Source organism: Raphanus sativus, chromosome 5, assembly GCF_000801105.2.
Source record: "Raphanus sativus cultivar WK10039 chromosome 5, ASM80110v3, whole genome shotgun sequence".
Classification (NCBI taxonomy): domain Eukaryota; kingdom Viridiplantae; phylum Streptophyta; class Magnoliopsida; order Brassicales; family Brassicaceae; genus Raphanus; species Raphanus sativus.
Window position 1 is genome coordinate 39,383,571 of NC_079515.1, and position 27,878 is coordinate 39,411,448.

General features: G+C 36.8%; 7 protein-coding genes across 9 annotated transcripts; 3 read left to right on the forward strand and 4 right to left on the reverse strand.

Moving 5' to 3' along the window:
* The first annotated feature begins 493 nt into the window (after nucleotides 1–493).
* Nucleotides 494–1,679, forward strand: LOC108859370 (protein LIGHT-DEPENDENT SHORT HYPOCOTYLS 2-like). The gene has a single exon (XM_018633267.2). The coding sequence runs from the start codon at nucleotides 982–984 to the stop codon at nucleotides 1,555–1,557; it is 576 nt and encodes a 191-aa protein (XP_018488769.1). The 5' UTR covers nucleotides 494–981; the 3' UTR covers nucleotides 1,558–1,679.
* A 957-nt stretch (nucleotides 1,680–2,636) lies between these two features.
* LOC108858986 (uncharacterized) lies at nucleotides 2,637–4,010 on the reverse strand. The gene is made up of 4 exons (XM_018632824.1): nucleotides 3,709–4,010; nucleotides 3,403–3,646; nucleotides 3,039–3,124; nucleotides 2,637–2,958 (listed from the first exon to the last, which is right to left on the reverse strand). Exons 1-4 carry the CDS (start codon nucleotides 4,008–4,010, stop codon nucleotides 2,637–2,639), a joined length of 954 nt encoding a protein of 317 aa, XP_018488326.1.
* An 8,305-nt stretch (nucleotides 4,011–12,315) lies between these two features.
* Nucleotides 12,316–15,747, forward strand: LOC108863209 (diphthine--ammonia ligase). Of its 2 annotated transcripts, none has more exons than XM_018637551.2 (11): nucleotides 12,316–12,494; nucleotides 12,611–12,682; nucleotides 12,869–12,948; nucleotides 13,019–13,244; nucleotides 13,320–13,435; nucleotides 13,511–13,583; nucleotides 13,670–13,985; nucleotides 14,064–14,395; nucleotides 14,480–14,805; nucleotides 14,876–15,197; nucleotides 15,283–15,747. In XM_018637551.2, the coding sequence occupies exons 1-11, from the start codon at nucleotides 12,417–12,419 to the stop codon at nucleotides 15,502–15,504; spliced, it is 2,163 nt and encodes a 720-aa protein (XP_018493053.1). In that variant the 5' UTR covers nucleotides 12,316–12,416; the 3' UTR covers nucleotides 15,505–15,747. The 2 variants fall into 2 exon arrangements, with proteins under 2 accessions (XP_018493053.1, XP_018493054.1); XM_018637552.2 differs by having other exon boundaries at nucleotides 12,428–12,494; nucleotides 12,873–12,948.
* Nucleotides 15,726–18,822, reverse strand: LOC108863210 (peroxisome biogenesis protein 12). The gene is made up of 10 exons (XM_018637553.2): nucleotides 18,637–18,822; nucleotides 18,453–18,558; nucleotides 18,218–18,366; nucleotides 17,635–17,884; nucleotides 17,260–17,369; nucleotides 16,859–16,933; nucleotides 16,688–16,774; nucleotides 16,381–16,467; nucleotides 16,165–16,302; nucleotides 15,726–16,083 (listed from the first exon to the last, which is right to left on the reverse strand). Exons 1-10 carry the CDS (start codon nucleotides 18,742–18,744, stop codon nucleotides 16,012–16,014), a joined length of 1,182 nt encoding a protein of 393 aa, XP_018493055.1. The 5' UTR covers nucleotides 18,745–18,822; the 3' UTR covers nucleotides 15,726–16,011.
* A 1,559-nt stretch (nucleotides 18,823–20,381) lies between these two features.
* On the reverse strand, nucleotides 20,382–21,571 carry LOC108857250 (60S ribosomal protein L23). Its single transcript, XM_018631211.2, has 4 exons — nucleotides 21,431–21,571; nucleotides 20,775–21,059; nucleotides 20,659–20,700; nucleotides 20,382–20,570 (listed from the first exon to the last, which is right to left on the reverse strand). Exons 1-4 carry the CDS (start codon nucleotides 21,441–21,443, stop codon nucleotides 20,488–20,490), a joined length of 423 nt encoding a protein of 140 aa, XP_018486713.1. The 5' UTR covers nucleotides 21,444–21,571; the 3' UTR covers nucleotides 20,382–20,487.
* Nucleotides 21,572–21,752: 181 nt separating this feature from the next.
* Nucleotides 21,753–25,358, reverse strand: LOC108857373 (histone-lysine N-methyltransferase SUVR4). 2 transcript variants are annotated; one of them, XM_018631358.2, is made up of 8 exons: nucleotides 25,103–25,358; nucleotides 23,357–24,805; nucleotides 23,013–23,275; nucleotides 22,862–22,928; nucleotides 22,733–22,783; nucleotides 22,526–22,619; nucleotides 22,238–22,294; nucleotides 21,753–22,105 (listed from the first exon to the last, which is right to left on the reverse strand). In XM_018631358.2, exons 2-8 carry the CDS (start codon nucleotides 24,770–24,772, stop codon nucleotides 22,074–22,076), a joined length of 1,980 nt encoding a protein of 659 aa, XP_018486860.1. In that variant the 5' UTR covers nucleotides 24,773–24,805; nucleotides 25,103–25,358; the 3' UTR covers nucleotides 21,753–22,073. The 2 variants fall into 2 exon arrangements, with proteins under 2 accessions (XP_018486860.1, XP_056842118.1); XM_056986138.1 differs by having other exon boundaries at nucleotides 25,272–25,349.
* A 765-nt stretch (nucleotides 25,359–26,123) lies between these two features.
* On the forward strand, nucleotides 26,124–27,796 carry LOC108857261 (uncharacterized). The gene has a single exon (XM_018631220.2). It carries the CDS (start codon nucleotides 26,463–26,465, stop codon nucleotides 27,630–27,632), a length of 1,170 nt encoding a protein of 389 aa, XP_018486722.2. The 5' UTR covers nucleotides 26,124–26,462; the 3' UTR covers nucleotides 27,633–27,796.
* Nucleotides 27,797–27,878: the final 82 nt, after the last annotated feature.

The following is a 27,878-nucleotide window of genomic DNA, read 5'->3' on the forward strand; positions in this document are numbered from 1 at the left end:
AATGATCTAAATGTCTAATTTAGTGTTCTGTGAATCTTAAAATATTGTATTATAGTCTATAACACAGATAAAATATATTTTTTAAAGCTTATATTGTTAAAAACTAGTCTATTAATACTTTCTGATTTTCCAGTAACTTGATAGGTCCAAGATCGACATTCCATACTATAGCCAAATCTATCTTTGTATAAATGTGGATCAAACATCATTTCAGGAAATCTATCTTTGTTTAGCAAAAAAGAAAAAAACATCATTTCAGGAATATATAACACAGTAAAACTTTAGAAAAGAAATGTGAATATTAATAAGATAAATACACAAGTATTCCACATATGTGAACTTTGGTCCGGCCGGATTCAACTACAATATATATATGAAAAACGAATTGAACATGTGACATAAGAAAATCATAACAAACTTATGTCCTTTTATCTTCCTGTTTTTTCTTAAATGGAAAAATTATGATGTATGATGGCTTTTTGCAGCTATATATATGTACAACTGTGAATGCATTTTGCTATCTATCTCTCTATAGTAGAAAAGAGGAAACACACAAACAAAACAATAGTAGAAAAGAATAATTAAGTAAAGGAAAGAAGTCTCTCTTTTAATCTATTCCACTTGTATCTCTCATCTTCAAAGAAGCAAGAGATTGATAGATCTCTTCCTCGTTGCTCAAAAAAATAAAGATCTCTTCCTCAGGTTGGTCCTCTTTGCCTCACCATTTCTGTGCAACATCCACCATCACCATCAATCTTCTGAATCCATCTCTCTGTAGTAGCTACCTCACTAATACTAGGAAGTATCTAATCTCTCTGTCTCTCTCTTTTAACTATTTTGTAAGCCAAGATGTTAGATGCATCCACTCCATCTTACTTTCAAAGTTCTGAAACTTAATATATGATGCCCTAAATATTTCAATATCCAGAAAAGAACCCTAATCTCTCGAACCCTTGTTTAGATCTTTTATTAAAAAAAACTATGGATTTGATCTCTCAAAATCACAATAACAAGAACCCTAATACCACTCTCTCGACACAACCTCCCCCCTCTAGCCGCTACGAGAACCAGAAACGCCGTGATTGGAACACTTTCTGCCAATACCTCAGAAATCATCGTCCACCGATCTCTCTACCGTCTTGCAGCGGCGCGCACGTCATAGAGTTTCTGCGTTACCTTGACCAGTTTGGGAAAACCAAAGTCCACAACCAAAACTGCGCCTTCTTTGGCCTCCCAAATCCTCCGGAGCCTTGTCCTTGTCCTCTTCGACAAGCTTGGGGATCACTTTACGCTCTTATCGGTCGTCTCCGTGCCGCCTACGAGGAGAACGGTGGAGCTCCCGAGACCAGCCCTTTTGGCTCAAGTTCAGTCAGGATTTTCCTAAGGGAGGTTAAAGATTTTCAGGCTAAAGCACGTGGAGTTAGCTACGAGAAGAAGAGGAAAAGGGTCAATAATCAAAAGCAAATAACCCAATCGGGTTTGCAGCCGCCTCTAGTGCCGCAACACCAGCAGCAAGGTCAGTCTATGATGGCTAAGTACCACCACAGTGCAACTTGATAATGTCATACAGCTTCGACAAATAAGTATGCTCGTATCTAGCTATTTACACGCACCAGACTTTGTACTTGTATAATACTATAATGTAAAATCCCTGATTTACTCCATCTACTACACTATCGTTTTGTCTTTCTATAACCAATAAATACATAAATGTAATAAGTTGGATCATTATACATCTGGTGAGTCCTAAATGTATCGTATGAACTTAGATTATGAGTGTGTTTTAATTATGGCCTCTTTTGTACATCACATTGTCTGGATGATACATCAACATTTGAATCTGTAATCTTGTGAGAAGGATCCAAACTCCAAAGCTAACTTGAGAATGATTATGATACACAATCCAGACGTTAATTTTATCTATATCTAGAAAACGTTAAATGTTGGGTTCTCGATCGAACATTAAGTGACTAACTGATACTATATGAAGAATTCGGTTAGGTTTGTTAAATAATTTCTCTCGTTAGTGATAATTATATAACGTAGTACTGTACGTCTGTACGTAAGTCGCCAATTATAAATGAGTACATGTGTAAGCGTGCCACATAAAAAAGGTTCATGATTCATGAGGAGGAGATCAATAAAATACAAATGCTACATTTTCTCAGATAAATAATAATAAAAATTTAATTGGTTACACAGTTTTTAATAAATCTAAAGTTACATATATTTGTGTAAAAATCATCTGTTATGAAACAAAATAATTTCTCTAAAACATCAAGTATATTAAAACAGAATCAGAATGATTACTACATATTAGTATAAATGATAAACAAAACCCAAAGACTATTATTAAATATGTCGAAATGTGTAGTATATATATCCTGAAATAATATATACACCTCATTGGCGTTTGAACCTGTCCGAAAACTGTGATTCAATTTTTTTTTTCTTTTTATTTTGAAACGTGATGCAAATATGAAGTACTTGTTCAAGGATTTGATGTTGCTAAGAACATCATTATTGGTTTGTCCTAATGATGAGTCTTTAAGTTATTTAATTGTTAGTTTGTCCTAAGAGACTTTGCTATGGACATTCCTTAAAACATAGATTATTGATAGGACTTTATTTGTTTCTTAAGTACATTCCTTGTTGCTGAAGATCTCTGTTCTTCCGCCTCTAACATCAGTCCCTTTTAATTCATCTTCCAACACTTGTCGTACATCTTCCTCTAACAAAAAACCATAACTATAATGCCGAGAATGTAAGATAAGACTGTGTGTATCATCAGGTGGAGATGGAGACAGTGGTGGTGATGAGGGCAAAGATAGTGAACTAGACCGTGATGAACACTCAAGACTCTTCTCCTTAACCGGTTCATCCACATTCGAGTTTAACGACTTCAGAAACAGAACGAGAAGGTGAGAATCTGTTCTGAGTATGAGACTCAAAGCTAGTCTGCGATGAAAAAAAGAAAAGAAAAAGAAGTCACTGCTTCAATTCTAGAGGATGCCAAAAGCTCATGCTTCTTATTAAACTTCCTGGGGATCTTATCCTTATTCCCAGTATTAGGGACTTGAGATAAAGCTGGAAAACTCTGAATTGTCCTGCACTGCAACTGCAACTACAAAAACACGTAATCTCCATGAGGTTCTAGTGATGAATTCTCACGGAAAGTTTAAAGATTTAGCCTTAAAGAAGAAAACTTTGAGCCGATAACATAACTATCCGACCAGAGGTGAACACAGACCTTAGCCATGACGAAGAGACAGAGGTGAAGTCGAAGAAGGAGACTTAGTAGCCGCAAGTGAGAGCGTTCTCTGCATTTGGGAAACAGACTTAACTGATTGAGAGAGTTTCAAATCGTCCCACGAGACTGGCTCTCTGAGAGGTTTATCTGACACAAGAGCTGTCCTCATGAGCTGCGTTATCTCTCAAAGCCGACATTAAACTCCTAACCGGCAAGCCTAATGGCTGATGCACAACATGGCCATCAAGACCATAAGCTGGTCGAGCAACCACCACAACCTTAGATCTCCCTTGGTAACACTGCGAGTTCCAAGCTTGCACTTGGTTAAACGACTCAGATTCTCTCTCAGCTACAGAAGCTCGAGCACTCACATGAATCAAACGACTCTCATCACTCCTAAAATCACAAGAATCCTCGTCGAAAACAGAGGAAACCGAGAAGAACTAGAAACATAAGACAATGAAGACTCATCTACTGCACCGCTCTTCATCCTTGAATCAAGCGATGATTCAACACTCCTACGGCTAAACAAACCATAAGCGACAGTAATGCCGACGAAGAGGAGGTGAATCAGTTCCCAGAGCTTGGTCGGCACTGTCTCTCCGACGAACTCTGGAGCCTGAGAAGGGAACAACGGCAAGGCCAGGAGAAACAGAGCGAATAGGACAGACTTATAAAAGAATCCTCCTTTCGATCGAGGGGACACAGACGGAGTCGCGGCGACGGAGCGGCGCTTGGTGTACGGACTCGGAGACGGCATTGAGATCTCATCTAGGACGCAGAACCAGCCACGTGCCTCGTTAGGACGCAAATCAAAACTTCTTAATTAAGAAGCGTCCCAACTATATTCCGCTTGTTTTCATTTAAATTTCAGCCTTTAATACTAAGATATTTGCCTTAAGGACGCTGATAATCTTGCCCTTAGTCTTGTCATAGCGATTATCTACAAGTAATTGTTTTCCAAATAATTGTACATATACATATATGCGTATATTTTGTCATTTTTTTTTTGCCATCATAAATATTATTAAAGAAAGAGTTATTTTACAAACGGGCCCAGAAACGACCCAACATACAAACTACAACGAAAGGCCCATTAAACGAAAACCACAACAAGCCCAGGAAAAACCCGAGACCCAACGTCACCGCTTCACCGCTCTACGCATCTCCACGTGTTGAACCACAACCACCGGATAGACGCGTGGCGGACTCTGCAGCTTCGTCAGCTCGAACGGCTAGAGCTCTCCGCCGGACCGCAACCGCAACTTTGCCGGAAACCGAATCACCCACTCCACCCCAAATAAAGGACGACGCTGAACCAATCGAAACAGACCATCGGAAACACCGGGATAAGAACTACAATCCGCCAAATCCACCTCCAACAACAGATATTAAAGGTATAAGATTCGGCGGTTTTCACCAGAGGCCCGACCTTCAGAGAAATGCCATCGGCCCCGCCGAGATCTCCTCCGAATTCAGCCATCCATCACCAGAACAGAACACCCTAAACTCAGCTCGTACGCATCTATGGGAATAAGGAGCCGGCGACCAATACCGAAAACAGAAACGGTACGGCCCCAGAGTCAAGGCCGACGACGGCAGAACTAGAAGAGCCTCCACGTCCCGGAGCCATAGAAGCCGGAAGGTAAAAAGAGAGAAGAAAGGTGACATTCCCTCTCGCCGATAAACATGCAAAACGAGAAACAAAAGAAAAAAACAAAGAGGAGCCGGACCGACGGTGGCTAGAAAGCCTACGCCGTCGGCCGGGAATCGTGAATCCGTCGGAGTTCTAGTCAGAAGACAGAGCAGAGTTTGTAGAGAGAGAGATACAGATTTTTTTTTTTTTTTTTAGTTTTCCTTTCCCTCGATTTCATATTCACCAAACATGGGTGTAAATGTTAAACAAAAGAAATTAAAGGTAGCTGTAAAACCGATCTATTATTACAAAAAGACAAAATAAGATCATATTGTCAATTATTGATGACAGCTAATCTTGTGAGTCTGTAACACAAAATTCTTATTAGCCGAACTTGGATTTGACACGTTTAGAATATATTTTTTTTTTAGGTTGCAAAAAAAAAATTTAAAATTTTTTTACCATTCCCTAGTAGTGCTGGATTTACGGATTGACCCACCCCGACCCGCCCCGCCCCGCTGCGGGTCGAATTATTTTTTTGATTCAAAAATCCGACCCGTTTGACCCGCAACTGAAAAAAATAAAACCCGCTCTGCCCCGTATAAATTAGCGGGTAATCCGCGGGACCCGCGGGTAAAATAAAAAAAATAAAAATAATTTTTTTATTAATAACTTTTTTTAAAAAACAATATAAATAATATAATTTAATTAATTTTTTAAAATATTCGTAATTTTTATTATTATTTTTATAAAAAACATATTTGTTAAAAAAAATCATATTTTAAATTTCTTTTTTTTTATAATTTTGCGGGTTGGCGGATACCCGCAGTTTGAATTCTGTCGACCCGCACCCGTCCCGCGTTAAAATCACTCGACCCGTACCCGTACCCGCGAACAATTTTTTTCAAATCACTCGACCCGCACCCGCCCCGCGGCGGATCAAACGGGGCGGAGCCCGCGGATAATGAGTCAAATTCCCAGCTCTATTCCCTAGCCATTTTTTAAAATTTTTATTTATTTTTGAACGCAGCCATTCTTATTTATTTATACCATTTATTCTAATAACTCGTGTTACTATTGTGGCACTGCCCAATTTTATTACATATTTTTCAGAGTTTCTTTAAAAATATTTTTGTTAATTGCATATTTAGAACAAAACTAGCTAGTCTTATATGATTGAATCGCCCATATATGGCATTGCACTTCTGACGAAAACAAATCGAGTATCCAAGTGAGATGTATCTGAAACTTATTGCTTCTGTTCAAGCATTATAAAAAAGGCTATGATGCTTTGACTCTAAGAAACGGTTGAGATCACATTGAATGGGAACGTGTAACTGCTTTACGTCACATGTATATGTGAGTTTAACAAAAAGCTTCCTAGAATAGTCAGTTATGTTGTTGAGCCACCAGAATTTTTAAAATCGTATAGATTATTTCCCTCATTTGAGAAAAGAAAGATTTTTTTCCTCGCTGCCTATGGCTATTAAACAACGTGGACAATGTGCGTCCGTACGAGGTATGTTTTGTATCTGTAAGAAATCGCATTAAATTTTAACTGGAATCTTTCTTTTCTTTGCTTTATTTGGCAAAGCCTGTGGATTTTCTCTATATCTTGGAGGGGCCACATTTTAATAGTGTTTTAGATCCACTTGCACTTTTGTTTCTGTCTTGCATATTTGTTCAGAGTCAGTCGTATTATACTATTATATAGTACTAAACCTAAGAAGATTTGGTCTTGATACGCTTGTTGGTTGGTTCGAGTTACATATTATGTGTGTGTGTTTTGTGCTTTGGGAATCAGTGTTTATAGCAGTTTATTTTACTAGATTTCAACTTATTTGTCTTTTGGCCAGTAGATTAGATAGATTTTATCTCTTCTCTAAGCTTAATTATTTATAGTTTTGGTGTTATGCGTTTGGTTATGGTGGTGTGATAGATTTTGTTGCTTTTGCGCTAGCGGGAAACTAATCGGTAATTGTGGCTGTGATTAGTAGCTCGGTTTTAGTTGTTCGTAGCATTAATAGTTTCCCATCTCTTTGGATTTTCTCTCTAGAGATATTGATGTAGATAGATATTTGAAAATATTCCAAATATCATATTATTGATTTATTAATTATTTTTGATAATTATCATTATTGTTTTAGAGTTTTTAAGGTTTTCTTATATATAGTCGTATAGGCTTAAGTTTGTATTCATATTATGATTTGATTAATAAAAGGAGTTTTCCGAAAGAGGTTTTGATAAACCACTGAGAAAAGTATTTTCAAACCCTAAGAAGTTTTAATTAAGCATTGTGAAGAGTATTCACAAACCCTAGTTTCCGGGTATTCTCAGAATCAACGGATCTAGTTCTATCCCTAGAAGCTTCCGCTACAACAGATATGATATCAATGGGTTGTTTTCTTTAACTGTATTGCGTCAATGTACTAATTTTTGTATGATACTTTGCATTTTAATAGAATTTAGTATGAAAAGTACTAATTAAATCAATTTTCTTAACAAGTACCAAACCTATTTTATGTTTGCATAATTTAAAATATCACAAGTAAATTTTCCTCAAAACACTACAAATATCAAATATAAAATTATCAAAATACAAATAGATTATTGATTGTACAATTTTCAATACAGTGATTATAGTCATAATTTATAATATAATAATAAATCAATATCAAAAGACTTAAAAGTGTAAAACTAAAGCACTATAAGACTTACTCCGATAGGTTACTGGCCACCTTACTCCGATAGGTTACTGGCCATTGGAGCTTTTCACACGCTTCACTGACCACGCAGAAAACATCCAGTGGGGTGGTGAAATCGTAAACCTTCATGTCTTCGGCTGGCATACATCTACTCAAATGGGGTCAGGATTTCTCCCAGACAATGATAAAGCCGCTTACATGCGTGATCTACAGACTGTCAGCATACACGAATTTTAGGCTGTTTCCGATCTCAAAGTAGGAGCGACAAACACTACTTACTACAACATCGAAAAGTACAGCAACACATGTTTTGCTTATGGAGGACCTGAGCATGGAGATGTGGTTCACCTGAGCTTAGACATTGTACTTCTTTATACATGTTTCGGTCTTTTCTTGTTCTTTTAGTTTCTTGCTTTTTCTTTATTATGTTCTATCTTATGTTGTCAAGGTTTGCCTGCACTTGCCAAATTCTTGTGGTTTAACAACGGAATTAATTCCATCATGTATGCATCTTAAATTGCATATTCTTCTCAATTTTCCTGAAACAGATAATGCAAGTTGTGAACGCTCCTATATGTAATATACAAGTCTATTTATTTTTGAATATCGTTGTCAGTCTCGTAAGTTAAAATTTTACCTATAAATCTAGGCATGTAAACATAGTATCATGCAAATTATACGATTCCTTATATATAAAAGCTCCATTTATAACCATTTTATATTTGGGCCAAAATATTATAGGCCATGAACACTACAAAACTGGGGCATGCCCATGGATAATCCTACCCATTTGGCAGCTCGGGTATATATTAGTTGCTGTTTAATGGACTTTATTATTTCACCACGTTCTAAGAAACTATCAAATAACAGTCGTCCATGCTACATTCTTGATACACATATCCCTTCTAACACTTTTGTATTTGAAGTATTTTCTATGAGATAAGTTTTCATTTTATATCTTGCTAAAATAAATTCTCTTTTAGTATTATATTTTCCAAACTAAAAGTTATATTTTACTTAAATTTTGCTTATTTTTTGCTTAATTTGACTTATTGATTGATTATTAAAGTGTTGCCACATCAAAGTTTTTGCAATTGAAATTTTTTTTATAATACAATTTGATTTAGAAGACATATTAAAATTTTGTAGTTATAATTTGCTATACTATGGTATAAGACTTATATGAACTCAACTCTTTTTGCCACATCAAAGTTTTTGCAACTGAAAAAATGCTTATAATACATTTGATTTAGAAGACATATTAAACTTTTTTAGTTATAATTTTCTGGTACTATGGTATAAGATTTATATGAATTCACAACTCTTTTTGCAACATCATTAACCACTAAAAAGGTCGAATACTTTTTAAGCATCTGTATCACAAGTTTAAAATTTGACAAAATGGAAAACTACAATAAAATTTATTATTATTTTTTCGGAAAGATTTTTTAATATGAAATTGACTAAGATGGAGGTTTTTTAAATTTGAAACACAACTAAGATGAATGTATTGAATCTAAAAGTTGGGCTAAATTGGAAGAAACTTCAGTCTTTATTAGCTAGTGTTATTCAATTATCTAATTGATCAATTATTTTAAATTCATAAAACACTCTTTGAAGATCTTCTACTACGTGTCAACTAAAAAAAAGATTTTCTACATGTTATTCAATTTAATTTTTGTGGATTTTTGTGGATTTTTCATTATACTAAAGAACCAGTTTTGTGCTTTTAAACTAATATTGAAGATAATTCCTTTTTATTATTGTTTATCATATATATTCGTCAAGATTGTTGATTATTATATTAGGTGAAATTGATGATATAATATTAACATTTGTATTTTTTTAACAAAAAAAACATTCGTTGTCTTGGCTCTCGCTGTGGTCGCGTGCACTGCAGTCGTGCCTCCATTCTTAACTATTACGGTGATTTTATTTATTTTTGAATTTTATCCCTAAATCTCAGTAATAATATGATGTATCTATACAATTTATATTGAATAATGTTTGTTGGGTTATTATAATTAATAGAGTCCAGAGGGAGATATCGTTGATTGTATCAACATCAACGATCAACCTGCTTTTGATCACCCTCTTCTGCGGAATCAGTCTGATCACCCTCTTCTGCGGAATCATACTGTTCTGGTATAGTTTATATAATTTTCTATTTATTGTACATTAGTTTAACATTTTAAAAGACTAATAAATTTTTATTTAAACAACGATACATGAAGCACCAGAATATCTGCCAGACATAGACGATACCATTTGGCAGGTATGGCACGGAAACGGGACGGAATGTCTCCTATACGGCGACTGAACGGGAAAGCAGGGTCTCGACCTGGGCAAGAAGTAACTCTTGGACATGAGGTATAATTAACCAATATATAATTTAGCTATTATATATATAACATTTATCTTACACATTTAAAGTAAGAATTAGTTACATAGGGTTAAATTAAGGTTTAACGTCTGGCGTCCCAAAGTTGAACAGATTACCGAGTTCAGTTTGACTCAACTGTGGATCACTTCGGTATCCTATGACAACAATACGCTCAATACTATCGAGGCTGGCTGGCAAGTATCAAAAACTTTCCTACTTAATTAGTAACTAATTTGTGTAGTTTAAAATTTTATATAACAAAATGACCAAGTGTATATGTTTTGATTATTTTGAGGTTTATCCCGACATATATATGGACTCCCAGCCCAGGCTCTTCGTCTTTTGTACTGTACGTGTGTCAATTTAATTTATTTTATTTTGATTTCAATTTGAATTAGGTTGTTCGAGTATCTAATTGAGCTCGTGTTGGTAGTTTGTATTTTGGAAAATTCGGTTTAGATGTCTAATACATAGTATAATTTTCATAATCGGATTTGGTTTGAATCAATAGACTTTGGTTTTTCTTTTTAGTATTATATTTTTCCAAACTAAAAGTTATATTTTACTTAATTTTTGCTTAGTTTTCCTTAATTTTTGCTTAATTTTACTTATTGATTATTAAAGTGTTTCCATATCAAAGTTTTTGCAATTGAAAAATGTTTATAATACAATTTGATTTAGAAGACACATTAAAAGTTTAGAGTCATAATTTGCTAGTACGTACTATGGTATAAGATTTATATGAACTCACAACTCTTTTTGCCACATAAAAGTTTTTGCAGTTGAAGAAATATTTATAATACATTTGATTTAGAAGACATATTAAACTTTTTAGTTATATTTTCTGGTACTATGGTATAATATTTATATGAACTCACAACTCTTTTTGCCACATCATTAACCACTAGAAATGTCGAATATTTTTTATGCATCTGTATCACAAATTTAAAATTTGACAAAATGGAAAACTGCAATAAAATTTATCATTATTTTTATCCGAAAAGATTTTTTAATATGAAGTTAACTAAGATGGAGGTTTTTTTTTAATTTGAAACACAACTAAGATGGATGTATTGGATCTAAAAGTTAGGCTAAATTGGAAGGAACTTCAGTCTTCATTAATTAGTATTATTCAATTATCTAATTGATCATTTAGTTTAAATTCACCACTGCTTATAAACACTCTTTGAAGATATTATACGGATGACAAAAAAAGATCTTTTATGTGTTATTCAATTTAATATTTTTCTTATTCTATTAATATCCGTGTTACTCATTTGTGGATTTTCAGTAATTTTTAAAAGAAATTAATGGAAATTTCATTATAATAAAGAAACAGTTTTGTGCTTTTAAACTAGTATTGAAGATAATTCTTTTTTTTTGTTTATTTATCATATATATTCGTCAAGATTATTGATTTTTATAATATGATAAGAAATGTAACTTTTATTATAAATTACAAAGGTATATCATCATCTTGATGGATGTAAGTATATTGTTTGTCATAATCTATATTGCAATGCAATGTGTGAACTAGAATATTTTCTTCCCAGATCAAAATGAGTCATGATATTATTTTTTTCTAATTCAAATATAGTTGTATAATTATATAGTGATATAAAAATATTTGAATATGTGAATCAATTTTTCTATATGACTTTCTTCTTAAAAAAATATTTATTTGATATATAAATACTTTTGTTTTTTTTGTTATGTTATTTCGCTTTTTATGTAGAGTGGTGTAAACACTGAACTCAGCGTCTAGTATCTGAGAACTATGTTAGTGTAGTCTTATATGAGATATCAATTCCAAACTTGTCTAGGTTCAATTCTAATGCAAAAGTCATGAAATTTAAAGGAATTGGTTTCTATCAAATTCATTTACATTGTTTTAAAATCTAAAGCATAAGAATTAGATAAATACATTAAAATCCTCATCAAATCTTGTGAAACAATGCAGAGTCTATTAATGTAATGAAAATGAATTTTCTTTCAAACCAATACCGCCTTTACATCATTTTGTCTTCGGAAATGAGGAAGTTTTTAAGGTTCTTCCTGAATATTTGGTAGTTGAGACGGTCTATGGACGAGGATAGCTGGTTCGTTGTCGTGAGCACCTGAAGCGCTCATTTTGAAGTTAGGATTCCCCTGGCTTTCAATCAGTTTGTTTCCCAATCTCTAGAGGTAATAACACAAACTGCTAAGCACAATGGTTTCAGACATGGAAACTCTGTTTATGTTTTTAAGAGAGAATCGGAAGACCGACCGGCCCAATCGAATAACAAAAAAAAAATACATTAAAGGGCCTAATCGAATAACAAGAAGAAAAGTCATGCCACATTCCTAAATACTTATAAAGTTCCTTTTTTTTTCTCTCTCTCTTTAAAGTCGCCGGCGACGACATAGAGAAGAACTTCCTCTCCTCACACTGCAACTAGAGAGATGAAGGTTGTGGCTTTAGTGAGTGGTGGCAAAGATAGCTGCTATGTTATGATGAAATGTATCCAGTACGGTCACGAGGTACGTTTTCTTCTCGTACCTGTTATTGTCAAGAGCTTCCCTGAAGCTGCAGTTTTTTCTTTTTTTTTGATATATGAACTTTAAATCTCACTGCTGATTTGTATGTTTCGTAATAGATCGTTGCATTGGCGAACTTGTTACCGGTTGATGATTCGGTTGATGAGCTGGACAGCTACATGTATCAAACTGTAAGTCTCTCTCTGCTTCTTCTTTTGTCTTGAATGATTTTAGATACATATATGTTCATGATTGTGAGGGAAAGCTGAATACTTTAATTGAATTTGAACAAGGGTTTTAAGAAAGATTAGGGTTTTTATTATTTTCACATATGTATAGAACTGTGTTTATATGAATCTGGTGAATGTATTGTGTAGGTAGGCCACCAGATTATTGTGAGCTATGCAGAATGCATGAATGTGCCATTGTTCAGAAGAAGAATCCGCGGTTCTTCCAGGTTAGGCTTTTGCTTGAGATTCTAATCCTTTTTTGTTGTTGTTTTATTTCTAAAAGATTTATGTGTGCAGGCATCAGAAACTTAGCTACCAAATGACTCAAGGCGATGAAGTGGAAGATATGTTTGTGTTGTTAAGTGAAGTGAAGAGACAGATACCTTCCATCACTGCAGTATCTTCTGGCGCCATTGCATCAGACTACCAACGTCTGCGTGTGGAAAGTATCTGTTCACGGTTAGGTCTTGTTTCTTTGGCGTTTTTGTGGAAACAAGACCAGACTTTGCTTCTTCAGGAAATGGTATACCCCAAGTTTCAATTTTTCACTTTATGATTTTGTACTTCTTCTTTAACTCTGTTTCTTGTTTACTTGCAGATAGCTAATGGAATCAAAGCTATTCTAGTCAAGGTGGCGGCAATAGGGTTGGATCCCTCAAAGCATTTAGGGAAAGACTTAGCCTTCATGGAACCACATCTTTTGAAGTTGAAAGAGTATTATGCCACAGTTCTTTATTATCTAGTTGTGTCACATTGATTATCTGGCTTCTGAATGCATCTTTGCTCCAGGTTATATGGAAGTAATGTTTGCGGTGAAGGAGGAGAATATGAGACTTTGACTCTCGATTGCCCGCTTTTCACTGTATGTCTTCTTAACAATTTTCAGTTCATTGTTTCATCACGTTTGTCTATTGTTTGACAATATCTGTTTTTTTTTTTATTTTTCAGAATGCGAGAATCGTGCTTGATGAATTTGAAGTTAAGCTACACTCTCCAGACTCTATTGCACCTGTTGGAGTTCTTCATCCAACGATCTTCCATCTCGAAAAGAAGGGAAATGCAGACTCTAATTCGGTTGAAGAGGAGCCAGGATTGGTGTTTGAGGTACAAGGAGATGGTCCTAACACACCAGAATCTACCTGCCAACTAGATAATGGAATCGTTGAACATACAAGAACCAGAGTTAACTTATCAAAGACCGGGAAAGAAAACACATTCTCCATCTGCTGCTGGCTTGAAGAAGATTCTAGTGAATCTTCAACAGGTAACACCGAAACACAGACCAAATCTTCATGATGTTCTCCCACGTGTAATTGATATTTGATTTATACTCTGTGTACAGGTCTGAAAGAAGATCTTGAGACTGTTCTTACAGAAATTGAGACTCAGATATTGAAACATGGACTTAACTGGCAGAATGTCTTATACATACATCTTTACATCTCCGATATGACTGAATTTGCTGTGGCGAATGAGACTTATGTGAAGTTCATCACACAAGAGAAGTGCCCTTTTGGTGTTCCTTCACGTAGTACAATAGAACTTCCTTTGGTACAAGCTGGTCTTGGTAAAGCTTACGTTGAGGTTTTAGTCGCCAATGACCACAGCAAAAGGGTTCTCCATGTACAGAGCATCTCTTCCTGGGCACCTAGCTGCATTGGACCTTATAGTCAGGTGATATTTTTTTCATCTCAACTTCTGAATAAAGGTTTTAAGTTTTTTTTTTCTTATTAATCAGCAAACTCATTTCTACTTCAGGCTACTTTGCACAAGGGTGTACTTCACATGGCTGGACAGTTAGGGCTTGACCCTCCCACGATGAATCTTCGAAACGAAGGCGCAATTGCTGAGCTGAATCAAGCATTGACGAACAGTGAGGCGATAGCTGAGGCTTTTAGATGCTCCATCACTTCATCAGCTATTCTCTTTGTGGTATTCTGTTCAGCACGCACAGAGCAATCAGAGAGGAACCAACTTCATGAAAAGTTTGTTTCCTTCTTGGATTTGGCAAAGTCTTCTCAGAGGGTATCGAGGACACTCGACCCTATTTTCCTTTACATCCTCGTTCCCGATCTTCCCAAAAGGTATTAAAAACTGCAGAGAATCTAAGATCACTAGTCTGTGAATTCTTGATTTTGAACTGTTGTTCTGCAGGGCTCTTGTTGAAGTAAAACCTGTCTTATACGTTGAAGAAGATACAGAGACCGATGATGAAACCAGGAAAGATCAATTGTGTGAAGGAGACTACAGTTGTTGGGGATATAAGCCAGAGAAATGGCACCAAGACTGTATGCAGACACGAGTTATTGATGGGAAAATATGTGTGACTGTTCTCTCCATCTCTGCCGAAGTGATGAGGAAGCTACATGAACCATCCGGTGATGAAGATCAACAACTGGAGAGAATACCGAGATTCTGTGTGTATCTTCTCAACAAAACCTTGTCTGAAAATTCATTCTCTTGGCAAGACACAACGGTGAGAATGAATGGGTTTCTTTCTTGAACACAATGTCAGTCTTTCCTCTAAAGCTTTGCTTATATCTTATGTTTTGTTGATGCAGAGCTTAAGAATACACTTCTCTACAAGTCTTGGTGTGTCCCTAAAGAGATTATCTGACATGTTTGAAACTGCATTCAAAGAGCTTAACGAGATGAGTCACGGAGTTACATTCAGCGGCCTGAAAGAACCTATATTCAATCTGGTTCCGGTCCTTGGTGCTGGAAACACTTCTGCTTCGCTCGACAACATCATCACCTGTGAACTATGTTCCCTAAGGTCATAACCTTCCTTACCGCACAAGGAACACAAGCTTTGCCTTTCTTGACTTTTTTTAAGCAGGCTTATCCTCTTCAATGAGTTTCCACGGACGACGTTTGTTTGCAGTGGGGAGCCTCGTGAACGGCTATAATGTTTTGGAAGTCTTGTTTTACTTCGAAAGAACAACACGTAGTTGTTTTGTTTCAAATGAAAACGCAATGATGTTTTGTTTGTGAACCTAAGGAAAAGAAAAATATTGTTTGCTTTCTTTGTTATTCGTCAAATTCAGCTTTGGTTAGGCGTAACACAGCTTTCTTGCAATACAAGATGCACTTGATGAACTAAACTTGACGAACTCTAGAAGAAAGCATATCCATTTATATAAATATACATAAACCAATTGGGGAATTAGGAGTGACACTTGGAAGACTTGTAGCTCTTCCGGTTTAGACTCTGGTTGCATCATCTCCAAACCGAGACTGAGAGAACAAAGCTCTCACCGGGTGGCTTAAAACCACTAAACAGATTGTCCCTAAGTGTCATGAAACAGCCTCCTTATCTGATCCACGCTTGCCGGAATCAAGGTCACTGGACAACGCTTGTACTGTCACAACAGAAGACCAACATAAGCTTTACGAGGAGGGGTAGTTACTGAGAATAGAGAGAAGCGTTTTGGAGAGCTAACCTTTGTAACATACTTAAATACGCAAGCATAGCAGAAAACAAATCCAGAGACAGTGACAACTGACGGGTTGGCTCGTTTCTGCAAGCATAACGCGCAGAGTGAACTATCCGGAGGTAGAGGGATTCCTTCTCTAGCCACCTGCATGCATTTACAAAGTTGACTGAGCTAAAGATGTCTACATTAGTTTCAGATATTACTACCATTGATATGAAATACCTTTGGAGCTGGAGGAGGTGGAGGTGGTGGGTACACAGTTGGAGCTGTCAATCTCTCTTCAGCCGATTGATACCACCATTCCATCATCTACAAAAACCAGATAAAGTAACGAGACACTTATGTTCAAAGAAAATAAAGTATGTGATGAAAAATCCACTGAGAGACAAAAAGCTAAAAGTATAGCAATTAGCTATGGCTGTAGATTACAAAATCTAGTCTAACTTAATTTAAGCTCACATTCTCTAAAGAAATCTCCTTCAGAATATGGTGGTGAGGTTTCAAGACGGTAAAGTTTATAGGTACTTACTTTAAAGATAAAAACTGCTGCAATTAAACCGGTTTGGGCATAGTCAAGAACTGCATATGAACAGGTAAGAAGAGCCCCTTGCACTGTCTGATTCAATATTCAAAACAGTATTGTCAAACGTTGGATCATTAATGTATAAGCACTAGTAGGACGTTAAAAAAAAAAGCATACTTTTAACCATGGAGGACCACGAAGTCTCTCACGTTCATGGTTCCGTATCTTCGAAATTCTTGAAGACGTATCCATCTATCTTGGCATCAAAAGAAGAAAAAATCAAGACAAAAGTGTATTAGACATAACACATGTGAATATACAAGTTCACGTTTATTACAGGTCCAGTTTGATGAATGTACAACTTCTTGCAGCAAGATATCTACAACCGTTATCTATGTATAATTTGTATATCGTCCAGTAAAGATCAGGATCATGAGTTCTTTGAGGCCTATAGTAGAATATCCTAGAACGACACTACTGCATTTCGTTTCATACATTAATACTTAAACCTCCTTCGACTAGGGACAAGCCAATCAAGAATGAAGAGAACTTTCAAGCAGAAAGGAGGAAGTGGATACCAGTTCTTGCCCTGTAGCTCGACAAACTTGAACCCCAAGAGCTTGAAGGCCGAGAGAATAGAATCTAGTAGCGTCCAGTAGATATAAGAGCTGGTAACTGAATGATAATCCTGCACAGCAAAGCATAGATCATGCCAGATAAGTTAACTACCAAAGCTGCCAGAGATCCAATATGAATCCTCATATCATATTAAAGCAAATGCAGGCATAAACTACATTACTCAGAATTCCATCCAGACATGAACTAACACCGTGGATTGTGATTTCAATTTAGAAAGATTCCAACTCTAGGCATGAAGCTCAACAAGATAAACTAAGAATAGCTCCTAACTAATATAAAGAATCATCAGCTACTATGAAGAGATCTCTGGTTACCTTCACTTGATGCATGTATCCAAGGATAGCACACAGCTATGAACTTTTTAATCTTCGTAGCTAACTGTACCCGAACAGAAAGCTCTTGATTCCCACTATCCCCTCTTGAAACAACTGGTTCCTCTTCTGTAAAGAAGTCAGCTTCATCAAACCCTTGATCCTCCGTTCCCCATAAACTTTCTCTGAGCCTCGCTTCCCTCTCCTTGTTATATATCGCATGCAACTTCGATTTAAAATACGGTAACACAACCTAACGAAAAAGACATTCATTAGAAGACAGTACCAGGCATAAATGCACAACCTTTATGCTTAAAACCGAACACCCAATTACAAATTGCATTTAGGATAAGTGTAATCAGAAACACAACAGAAAGGCATATATTAGAAAGTAGCACCAAGCTTAAAGGCACAACCTTTATGCTTTAAACAGATTACCCAATTACAAAAACTTTGCATTTAGGATGTGTAAATACCAGAAACGGCACTTATTAGAATGCAGTACCAAGCTTAAAGTCACAAGCTTTATGCTTTAAAACAGAACACTCAATTACAAAAGCTTTGCATTTAGGATAAGTGTAAGTACCAGAAACACAACAGAGAGGATCCTCTGGCGTTTCTCCAAACCAGAATGTTGAACTTCTTCTCCTGAACCTTTCATAGCACTCTCTTTCCTCAATCTCAATCTCACTGACTTCCTCCTCAAACCATACAATGATTCAGCAAACGAAGCATCTGAAAACAATTCACAAAGGACCAAACTTTGTAAGCATACATAAACTCCAATACACTGTAAAGAAAACACTTTAACAGAATCTAACCTGTGGTTCGTAAGCTATGCCCTTCGAGGATAAGCATCAGAGCAGCATAGAACTCATCCTCGTAGTCTAAGATTTTATGAAGAAACGATCGTCTCAAAGCAAAAACCTACAAAACAAAGAAGATGAATTAAACATTCGATATGTACCGAACCTCGATCTATGAAGAAGGGCATTCTGATTTTACGCCGAGTGAGTATGTGAGAGCGGCGCGGAGGCTAGCTGGAAGCTGCTGAGCCGCAGCCATCTCGAAGAAGGTAGGTCGTGTGCCATCACCTCCCACCTGAAACAGCATCTTCGTCCTCTTCTTTCTAGTGATTGTTGATAAAGGTGAGACCTTTAGCTTCTTCAGAAGATAGACGAAGGAGAAAATACGCAATTCGAGAGAGAGAATATTTATTTATTACGTCATAAATCAAGGTTCTTGCCACGTCAGCAACATTGCATATCTGACTCATACAATTGTTACTGTGTTGGTTTTTGCTTCATTCATAATTGCATCATATTTTTGGGTTTAGATATTGTTTTGTTAGCTAGTTGCTAATATGTTATGATTAGAGAACATGACTCTAGTTTGTCACTGGTTCAGGAAATGAAGTTAGGTTTAATCTTAGATAAGTTTGGTGTCATAACCAAAAAAAATAAAAATTATAAACTAATCATTTTCCCATTTTCTCTCTTCTTGTTTTTTCCAAAAAATTTGTTAGTTTCTTAATTTTAATTTTTGGATTAGTTCATCGATTTCCCTTTAATTTATTAGTTGTAAAAATGAATTTTTGATGAATTTTTCATCAATCTCACATGTTTTAGTTTTCATAGTCAAAACAGAACACGATCATGTCTATAAAAATAGTTTATCAAAGACAAATACAAAAAATAAACACATTTCTGTTATTGAATTGTCAAAAACATTCATTGATTCACGGACCGACATAATGAAAAGCAATATGGCAAAAACAAATCAAGGTTATGAGAAGATCTCGAATGATATTTACTGAGCTGATTATGTAAACAACACTTAATATCACTCTATTATAAACTCGAGCTCTAGTGACAAGTGGAAACAACTGAATCTTACGAATCAATGAATACATTGTTATCTAGATGAACATAAACTAGTGTTAAATGCATGAATTGTAAAATAAATTTTCACATTTCTTTTATAATAATCATTTTTGTTTATTTGATCTTTAGGTGCCACAAAAACATTTTTATGATAAGTGTATTCCGGTGTGGAGTATTAGTACATAAATTGTTAGTAGTTAACATTACTTTTGAGTGAATTTTTATTGAGTGATTGAACTATAAGATAAAGTTCGTCTTTTGAAAGGTATGTCTTGATGATTTTCCAAATAAAACTATCTTCAAGAAATTATTACAACTGTCTAGGATGTATTCAATCAACAATTTGAAGTGATTTAATTTTACTAAATTTTCTAGATGATTTTAAGTGAAATGAAAATTTATTGTATTTTTTAGTTAATAGATTCTAAAATCTTATCGAAAATTATGAAATTTGAACTTTTATTTTCTAACTGATAAACTTTAATCAAATACTCTAAAATGGTTCTAAAATATACAATTTAAAATAATTTGATAACCGTAGATTTTAAAATAGTTAATCAAATAAAAAGCACAATAACACTATTTTTAAAAAGTTTGAATCAGGGTGAATCACTGTATCTATTTTCTGATATGCATGCATACACTTTAACTTGTCTAAACTTTATTTATACCAACGAACAAAATCATATAGAGCAGGTTAAAGTTTTGATTGGTTTAGCGTTGCTGGGTGTGTCTAGCCAGTATAAGCGAACCAGACCAAAGTAAGCTTAGTCCACATATCATTCTCTGATTGTTCATAGAAATTTATCACATTTGCCATCATTAGATAGTGAACCAAATCATAATAACTGGCATGAGAAACAAAAAAATTGGGAAAACTAAAATCAAGATTTAAGTAATAACACAAGTCAAGATTTAAGAAACAAAGTATCCTCAACAGTGACAAAGTTCAACGAACACAAAAAGATAGATTTTAAACGATAGCGTTTGCAGCACTAGCGATCCTTGGCCACAGGTCAGCACACTCCTTTCCGATTGGTCCAGTGATGGCAGATCCTATAAACATTATACACAAAAACAGAGATTCATTAGGCTAAAGTCATTAATTAAATTGGTGTTTATTGTTAGACTATGAACTGCTTACCCTTCATTTCACCCTTGGGATTGACAATGACACCAGCATTATCTGCAAAACCGCATACTTTAATTAGACTTGCACACTTCATATACAATTAGGAGGAAAAAAGTAGAAATGCAAACCTTCGAAGTACATGAAGACACCATCCTTTCGGCGCCAAGGCTTCCTCTGCCTAACAATGACAGCAGGCAGAACCTTCTTACGGAGATCAGGTTTACCTTTCTTCACAGTGGCCATGACCATGTCACCAACACAGGCGGATGGCAGACGGTTGAGACGACCCTTGATACCCTTTACGGAAATGATGTAAAGGTTCTTGGCTCCGGTGTTGTCAGCGCAGTTCACGGTGGCTGCCACTGGAAGACCCAGCGACATCCTGAACTTGTTACCAGAGGTTCCTCCTCTTCCTAAGTAAACAAAAGGTCAAGAGATGAGAAACAATATAAATCAACACATGTACCAGACATATGATTAGGATCTCAACATAATGGCTATCTCGCATTCGAAGCATAAACCTCATTTCCGACAAAATGATAAAGAAGACACGTATGCTAACCCTATAAATCTGCAAGTAAATGTTTTATAAAAGAGTTACTGATCTACAACATAAGCTGATGGAAAACGTAACGTATTTTCAGCTCCATTCGAGACCAATCATACTGAATCTCACAAGTTACAATAAAAAAACAGGTGATGAGTTCTCTAGGGAAAACAAGCGGAGGTAAACACTAGATCTTCAATACGCGAGCACAAGAAAAAAATGGAAAGGGATTGTTACCTCGCTTCGACATGGTTGCAGATTAGTAGCTTTCCTTAGGAAGAGTTACGATTGCAGTGTAACAAGGTTTATATATGCTTATGCTAGGGTTTTCTTTGTGTTCTGACCTGGATTTGATGTTATTGGGCCCGATAAAACTTACAAATAATAAGCCCAATAACGCAGTACAGTCTATACAAAATTCAAAACGTTCAGTAACCTATAAATTTTATCAAGGAAAACTATAATCTTGATCAGATGGCATGTCTCAAAGTTGATTGTAACAATGCATCATTGTCATAAAAGTAATTTACATCTTCAAGTGCTTCCATCACATACTTCATAATCTAGAACCAGGAATCATAACCAATTTATTTATTTTTAGAAAGCCTAGTGTTTATATATTTGACATTGGCAATGGAACATGTAGAACAACCATTAACCATGAGTTTCTTTGGTTAGCAAACAAAAGTTACCAAAAAAATCTTTGTCAGCCTTACCACCAGAAGAACTGTTCAGTTTAGATCATTTTAACCTAAAGAAGGGAGTTTTTTTCTAAGAGAAGAAATTTTGGTGACCATTACAGTTCTCTGTTGGAATGAAGCATCAAAGTGAATGTGGTGGGAATATGTTTTCTAAATGTTTTACTCTTTACTGATCATCCTCATTTCCGCTTTAACGGTACGCCTTTGGTATCTGCGTTTACAAGATTTTATGGTTGTTAGTAAAACATTCGACAACTGAATCATTCACTAATCATAATGGGAGTGACACTTGATGCCTACTTGTCTCAAGACTATAATTACTATCTTGGACAGTTTTTCTCACCTGGTTGTCTTTTAGCATGGACAACCTTTCTTCTTTCTCCTGACTTGCCTCGAGTTCCTGTCAGATATCACCAGAAGGAATAATTAGCCAAGACAATTCATATTCCCTGAAGCTCCTTTTTTAATTATTTGGTATAGTGTCTAGTCTACGAACCAATGTACTTCGTGAAATGTTACTGAGCAAAACAAGTTCTAACTTAGGAATGTGTGAGCATACTGCTAAGGAAGCAATCCAGCGCTCTGTCACAAAGATTTGAATATTGAAGGCAATGTGTAAATGATAACTGACCTATTGGCTTTTTGTCTCTGCATAATTCACTTCCGCAGCTACATCTAAATGCCTTCACAGGATGACTTTCATCACTGAAATCTATCATGTAGTCCTGCGATTTGAAAACAAGGGTCATTTGAACTGGAGTATGTGTACAACTCAAGAGTGAATAACATTAATTTGAGGGAAAAGTAGAAGACGTGTTTGGTCCATCATGGTGCTTACCCATGTCAGTTCTTCCATGGCCTTCACATCTCGAATGGTAAAAAAGGCAATCTACACATGACCAAACCAAACTTTAACAATTGGTGCCTTGAGAAAGATGAGGTTAGAGAGGGGAAATGATAAACTTACATGGTAATAATGTCTGTCAGGAGTTTCTATTTGTACCGGAATATCAATCAAGTTTGCATCCCCACATCTGCATCAACAATAAAGTTCAGAAGAAGGTGGTTAAACTCTAAAGAGAAGCACGTATCACAAGGAGAGTTGATTGGCACCATACCTGTGATTGACAAACCTAGCTACATTTCCACAGATTGTGGCATCCAGGCAAAGAGCTTCTTCATCTTTCAGATCCTTTTCAGAACCCCAGTCTGCATCCAGAGTTACAGGATATGTATGCCGTTCACTACTAGACCTTAGATTCCGCTCGTATAACTCCGTGTTGGTCAATATTTCACCAATGTATTCATAGACAAAGGTTCCTTTCGGTAATTCTTGCAGTGGTCTAACACCCCATCCTTTCCCTTCCGAGGTAAAGTAAACCTGGAACATAAAAAGACATCAAGACATGAAGCAATGGTCGGCATATAGGAACTAAATTAGCATCTCCCAGAAAAATGTTACCTGCAGTTGGCACCTTATCCCTCTCTGTACTACTCGATTGCCACACAGCATATCACATCCACACTTTCTCCAGCATTCCTTGACGAACTTCCTGATCAAGTGCCCTTCGCATTTCCCATGATCTCTCTCTAAAGGGCAGTCTTGGCAGTAAAACTTACTGAATGTATCTGGTGCCGTTTTCATCTTAAGACAAGTGTCCAGAAACTCCTCCTTTAGCAACCCTTCTTTGGTATACGCATATTCTCCACTGGTTTCACGAGCACAAGCACATGGAAAGTCAGCTGAGAGACAGTCCCCCTTGCAGCTAGCACAACAATCGTCGTCAGAAATCCGCGCCAGAGAGAGATGCACGTAAGCATTTTGGTATACAATGTTGTGAGGGATGTAAGTAAATGTGGGCACTTTCTCGGTCCCAACGTCATCAACCAGAGATATCTCAACGCTCTCAGAACCTTTGGTTATGTCACGAATAATGGTTTTATACTTCCTCTTGCGAACACCATTGCTACTCTGTGGCTGCTCCTGGACTCCCTCAACGGACGAACCTGAGGCTGCAAAACGGGTTTCATATATTGTTTTCAGAGTAGCAGGAGAGTCAACAACATTCTTCCCTCTACTGCCATTAGATGAACCTTCGCTTAGCTTCTTCAGAGTAGCACTAAGAAGAGGAGAGCCAGTGACCACAGCGAGATTTTTCCCTCTATTGCCACTAGATGAAGTTTCAGTTGGCTTTTTCAGAGTAGCACTAGGAGAAAGGTCGTTGAGCATATAATGCTTCCCTCTATTGCCATTAGATGAACCTTGGCTTTGCTTCTTCAGAGTAGCACTAGGAGAAGGCTCAGTTCTCACAGCATTCTTCCTTCTACTGCAATTAGATGAAGTTTCAGTTGGCTTCGCACTAGGAGAAGGCTCAGTTCTCACAGCATTCTTCCCTCTGATGCCATTAGATGAGCCTTGGCTTTGCTTCTCCAGAGTAGCAGTATGAGGAGATTCAAGGACCAAATCATTCTTCCCTCGGTTGACATAAGATGAAATTTTGCTTTGTTTCTTGAGAGTAGCACTAGGAGGAGAGTCAACGACACTGACCACAGCATTCTTCCCTCTAATGCCGTTGGATGAACCTTCGCTTTGTTTCTCGTTTCTCTTCACTCTATGCGTAGTGTCAGTGCTGCCCACAACAGCAGCATCCTTCCCTCCTCTATTGTTGTTAGATGAACTCTCAGTCTCGTCATCAAGAGAGTAGATAGCATCGATCAATGCAGTGTAGTTATCGAGTCTGATGAGATTCCAATTATCACCATTCTCTCTCAGTAGCTTCTTAAGCACAGGCAGAGTTTTTATATCGGGAATCTTAAGTTCCCTAGTTTTCTCACAAGCTCTGCGCACCCTCTCGTCGGTGGGCAACGGAGGTTGCATTTACAGCAGATCACTTGCAGCCAAAACTGCAAACTTTTTAAACAAAAAAATAAAAAAATTAGTAAAGATGTGAACTTTAAAAAGCCATAATTTATCAGCAATCAAAGCAAACTCTATCTCTCACACACACACACACACAAAAAGAAAAAAAAAAAAGAAAAACCTAAGAAGCTAGTGATTGCAATCACGAGTTAGAAAAACTGCGAATGCATAATCACTGGAGCCATTCCAAAACAGAGAGACCTAACGTAAACCTAATTTTCGAGGAAATACGAAATCAAATTGAAGAGCAAAACGAGTAAGAGCTTGCATAAACGAAGAAAAAAAAACCTCTGAGGTTGGTTGGATGGTTAGGGAGAGAGTCACTATTCAAAGCGGAAGCTTCTCGAGTTCAGCTGCCTAATCACAATGACTTGTGGAAGGGTAATGAAGACAGTGATTGAATTTGCATGCAGAGAGCGTATCCTGTGAGAGTTGTAAATAAAGATAATTACTAAACTGTAAAAAAGTCACTTGGAAGTTGGAAATCCCCTAAATAGATCCCATTCTCAGAGATTCCGAGTCACTGCGGCTGAGTAAAATTGTTTTTTCCGAGGGGGAGAGAGAGAGAGACACTGTATTTATTATGTGTCTATTGGCCCATTGACTTCTTTGTCTGCTTAGGCCCATTGACTTGAGAGGCAGACAACTCCGGTTTTAAAGTTATGGGCTACTTCCGTCTCTAAATTGTAGTTTTGGTCATAGGAAACCTTGGGTGAAGTCATTTGATTTTTGCTAAGTTTTCATATGATTTTAAGTGAATTGAGAATTTTAAACTATGAAATTGGAGGGAACTTTAGAAGAACTATCATAGGTTCTCTCAATTTGTTTAATAACCAATAGACCTGTTTATACACATATACTAATTTGCTTAATACTATAAGTGCAGTCCCGAAACTTCAAGCTTTCTCGTCCAACACTTTGATGAAAGATCATGTACTTCAGCATAGTAAGAAGTGAAATTCAGTATGGAAAGGAAAAATATTCAACATAAACTATTTTAACCACTTAAATTTGTGATAAAGTATTAGCATTTAAGTTGGTGTGGTTGTGAGCGTGACCATTGTTATTTATTAGCTTGTTACCAACAACACCATCTGAATTTTTTATTTGAGTTTCCCTAACATGAAATAACGTAAAATCAATAAACCAAAAAGCTAATTAAAAAGCCAAACAAAAAATATGTATATAAATAAATAAATAAAGTCTTTCTTCATGAAAATATATAAAAGAGCTTGAAGATAACAGAAACTTCCCTATTATTACATAAGTATGGTTAATTCGTTACGACAGAAACTTCTTCTCCTTTGACTAGATCTTTTGTTTCTCATTACAACATGTCAAAACCTGTTCTTAAAGTCTCCAACTGTTATAACCACTTTTCCGCTGAAGACAGCTTGTAAAACAAACCAACGGTCGAGTTCTTATCATGTCTAAAAACAACCATCTCCTTCCTCATCTCACGCTTCTTCTTCCCCTTCCTTTTTATTCTCCTTCTCAAATCTTTTTTCATCTGATTCGCATAATCATTCACGAGAGACAAGTGAAAAAAAGAGAAAGGTTTAAATCCTTTTCAACCTTTCTTGAATCCCACGTTTCTCGCGAAACGTTAAACGAATCCATTTAGATTTTTTTCTCTCTTTTAGAAAACATGGTCCGGCAAAAATTCGCATGTCCTGTTCTCGAAATCAACTTAATCTCAGCACAAGACCTATCCATGGTTTCGAAAAACATGAAAACGTACTCCGTCGCGTGGATCAACACCGACCCGATGCGTAAACTCACGACCCGTGTCGACCAAGCAAACCGATCCAACCCGATATGGAACGAGAAGTTCGTGTTCCGTGTCAGCGACAAGACCCTCCAAGCTGATGTCTCGGCGATCGTGATCGAGATTTACGCGGCGGCTTGGTCTAAAGACGCGCTTATCGGCACCGTGAATGTTCTTCTAAGCGATCTCTTCGCTCCTTGGTCTGGTTTCGGCGACGGTGACGACTGTGGCGGTGGGAATAACAACATGAGGCTCGTGACGCTTCAGATACGTCGTCCTTCCGGGAGGCTTCAAGGTTTTTTACGGTTAGGCGTTGCGCTTCTTGACGGTGGTCAACGGAGTATGCCGTTGTCGAGAGATGTTATCGATGTGAAGAGAGATCTTCAAGATGGTGTAAAGATGATGCATCGTCGCACGAACAGCGATCAGACGGATCTAACGACGTCGACGAATGATTACGGGGTGAAAACAGGGGTTGTTACCGGCGCAGCAAGAGTTACCGGCGGCAACGGTGGAGGAGGTGGAGGAGGAGGGAGTGTTGTGGTTGGTGTGGATAGTATGGTGAATGGTTCGTATTGTAACTCTGACATTGGACCGTCGGCGTCCGTGGTTGCGGCCGCGATTGCTCAAGGGCTTTACAATAGACAGAAAACAGCGGTTAAAGCGGTTGCGGTTAAGGAAGAAGCGAGTTCGATTATCGAAGGGAAGACGGAAGGGATGGAGCTTAGAGTGGAGAGGTGGAGATCAGAGAAAAAAGTTGCGGGTGGAGCGGTTGAAACGTCTACATCTAGCGATGATTCAAGCGGGAGAGGAGGAGGAGGAGGAAGGAGGCCGAGGAGGAGTAGGAGAAAGGAGAAAGAAAGGCGGAGGAGAAGAGACGGAGAAGGTAAGAAAGGGTTGTTTTCATGTTTCGGGAATGTGTTTGGATGTGAGATTTCGATTACATGCGGCGGTGGAGGAGGAGACAGCTCTAAGAAGAAGAGACGTAACAAGAATAAAGTAGCAAACCTTAGTGCTGTAGACGAAACGTTTAGCCATTCTGCGGCTTGAGGAATTGGTGGTGTAAACGTTTGGTTTATGGGTAAAACTATTAAGCGTTTAGTCATTCTGCGGCTTGAGAGTCTTTTATACGTGTAAACGTTTGGTTTGATGGGTTAAAATTGCAAATTTGAAAGTATAAGCTCAAACGTATGAATAAAACTTCCTTTGCATTATTGGTGTAAACATTTGGTTTGATCGGTTTATTGTTATAATTACGTTGGTACGGTAATAAGTTAAATTATTATTCGGTTTTGA

What these genes read in the sequence shown, in the direction of transcription:
- LOC108857261 (XM_018631220.2), top strand. Translation starts at nt 26,463, where the DNA reads ATGGTCCGGCAAAAATTCGCATGTCCTGTTCTCGAAATCAACTTAATC.
- LOC108863209 (XM_018637551.2), top strand. Translation starts at nt 12,417, where the DNA reads ATGAAGGTTGTGGCTTTAGTGAGTGGTGGCAAAGATAGCTGCTATGTT. An exon ending in TTCTAGTGAATCTTCAACAG is followed by an intron (nt 13,986 to 14,063) that starts GTAACACCGAAA and finishes CTCTGTGTACAG; the next exon opens with GTCTGAAAGAAGATCTTGAG. An exon ending in GTTCCCGATCTTCCCAAAAG is followed by an intron (nt 14,806 to 14,875) that starts GTATTAAAAACT and finishes GTTGTTCTGCAG; the next exon opens with GGCTCTTGTTGAAGTAAAAC.
- LOC108863210 (XM_018637553.2), bottom strand. Translation starts at nt 18,744, where the DNA reads ATGCTGTTTCAGGTGGGAGGTGATGGCACACGACCTACCTTCTTCGAG. An exon ending in GATACATGCATCAAGTGAAG is followed by an intron (nt 17,370 to 17,634) that starts GTAACCAGAGAT and finishes TTTGCTGTGCAG; the next exon opens with GATTATCATTCAGTTACCAG. An exon ending in TATTTAAGTATGTTACAAAG is followed by an intron (nt 16,084 to 16,164) that starts GTTAGCTCTCCA and finishes CTGTTGTGACAG; the next exon opens with TACAAGCGTTGTCCAGTGAC.
- LOC108859370 (XM_018633267.2), top strand. Translation starts at nt 982, where the DNA reads ATGGATTTGATCTCTCAAAATCACAATAACAAGAACCCTAATACCACT.
- LOC108857250 (XM_018631211.2), bottom strand. An exon ending in TGTCTTCATGTACTTCGAAG is followed by an intron (nt 20,701 to 20,774) that starts GTTTGCATTTCT and finishes GCGGTTTTGCAG; the next exon opens with ATAATGCTGGTGTCATTGTC. An exon ending in TCCCAAGGGTGAAATGAAGG is followed by an intron (nt 20,571 to 20,658) that starts GTAAGCAGTTCA and finishes TAATGTTTATAG; the next exon opens with GATCTGCCATCACTGGACCA.
- LOC108858986 (XM_018632824.1), bottom strand. Translation starts at nt 4,010, where the DNA reads ATGCCGTCTCCGAGTCCGTACACCAAGCGCCGCTCCGTCGCCGCGACT. An exon ending in CTCATGAGGACAGCTCTTGT is followed by an intron (nt 3,125 to 3,402) that starts GTCAGATAAACC and finishes GTGTTTTTGTAG; the next exon opens with TTGCAGTTGCAGTGCAGGAC. An exon ending in AAGGATAAGATCCCCAGGAA is followed by an intron (nt 2,959 to 3,038) that starts GTTTAATAAGAA and finishes TTTTCATCGCAG; the next exon opens with ACTAGCTTTGAGTCTCATAC.
- LOC108857373 (XM_018631358.2), bottom strand. Translation starts at nt 24,772, where the DNA reads ATGCAACCTCCGTTGCCCACCGACGAGAGGGTGCGCAGAGCTTGTGAG. An exon ending in GGATAAGGTGCCAACTGCAG is followed by an intron (nt 23,276 to 23,356) that starts GTAACATTTTTC and finishes TTTATGTTCCAG; the next exon opens with GTTTACTTTACCTCGGAAGG. An exon ending in CAGAGACAAAAAGCCAATAG is followed by an intron (nt 22,295 to 22,525) that starts GTCAGTTATCAT and finishes GATATCTGACAG; the next exon opens with GAACTCGAGGCAAGTCAGGA.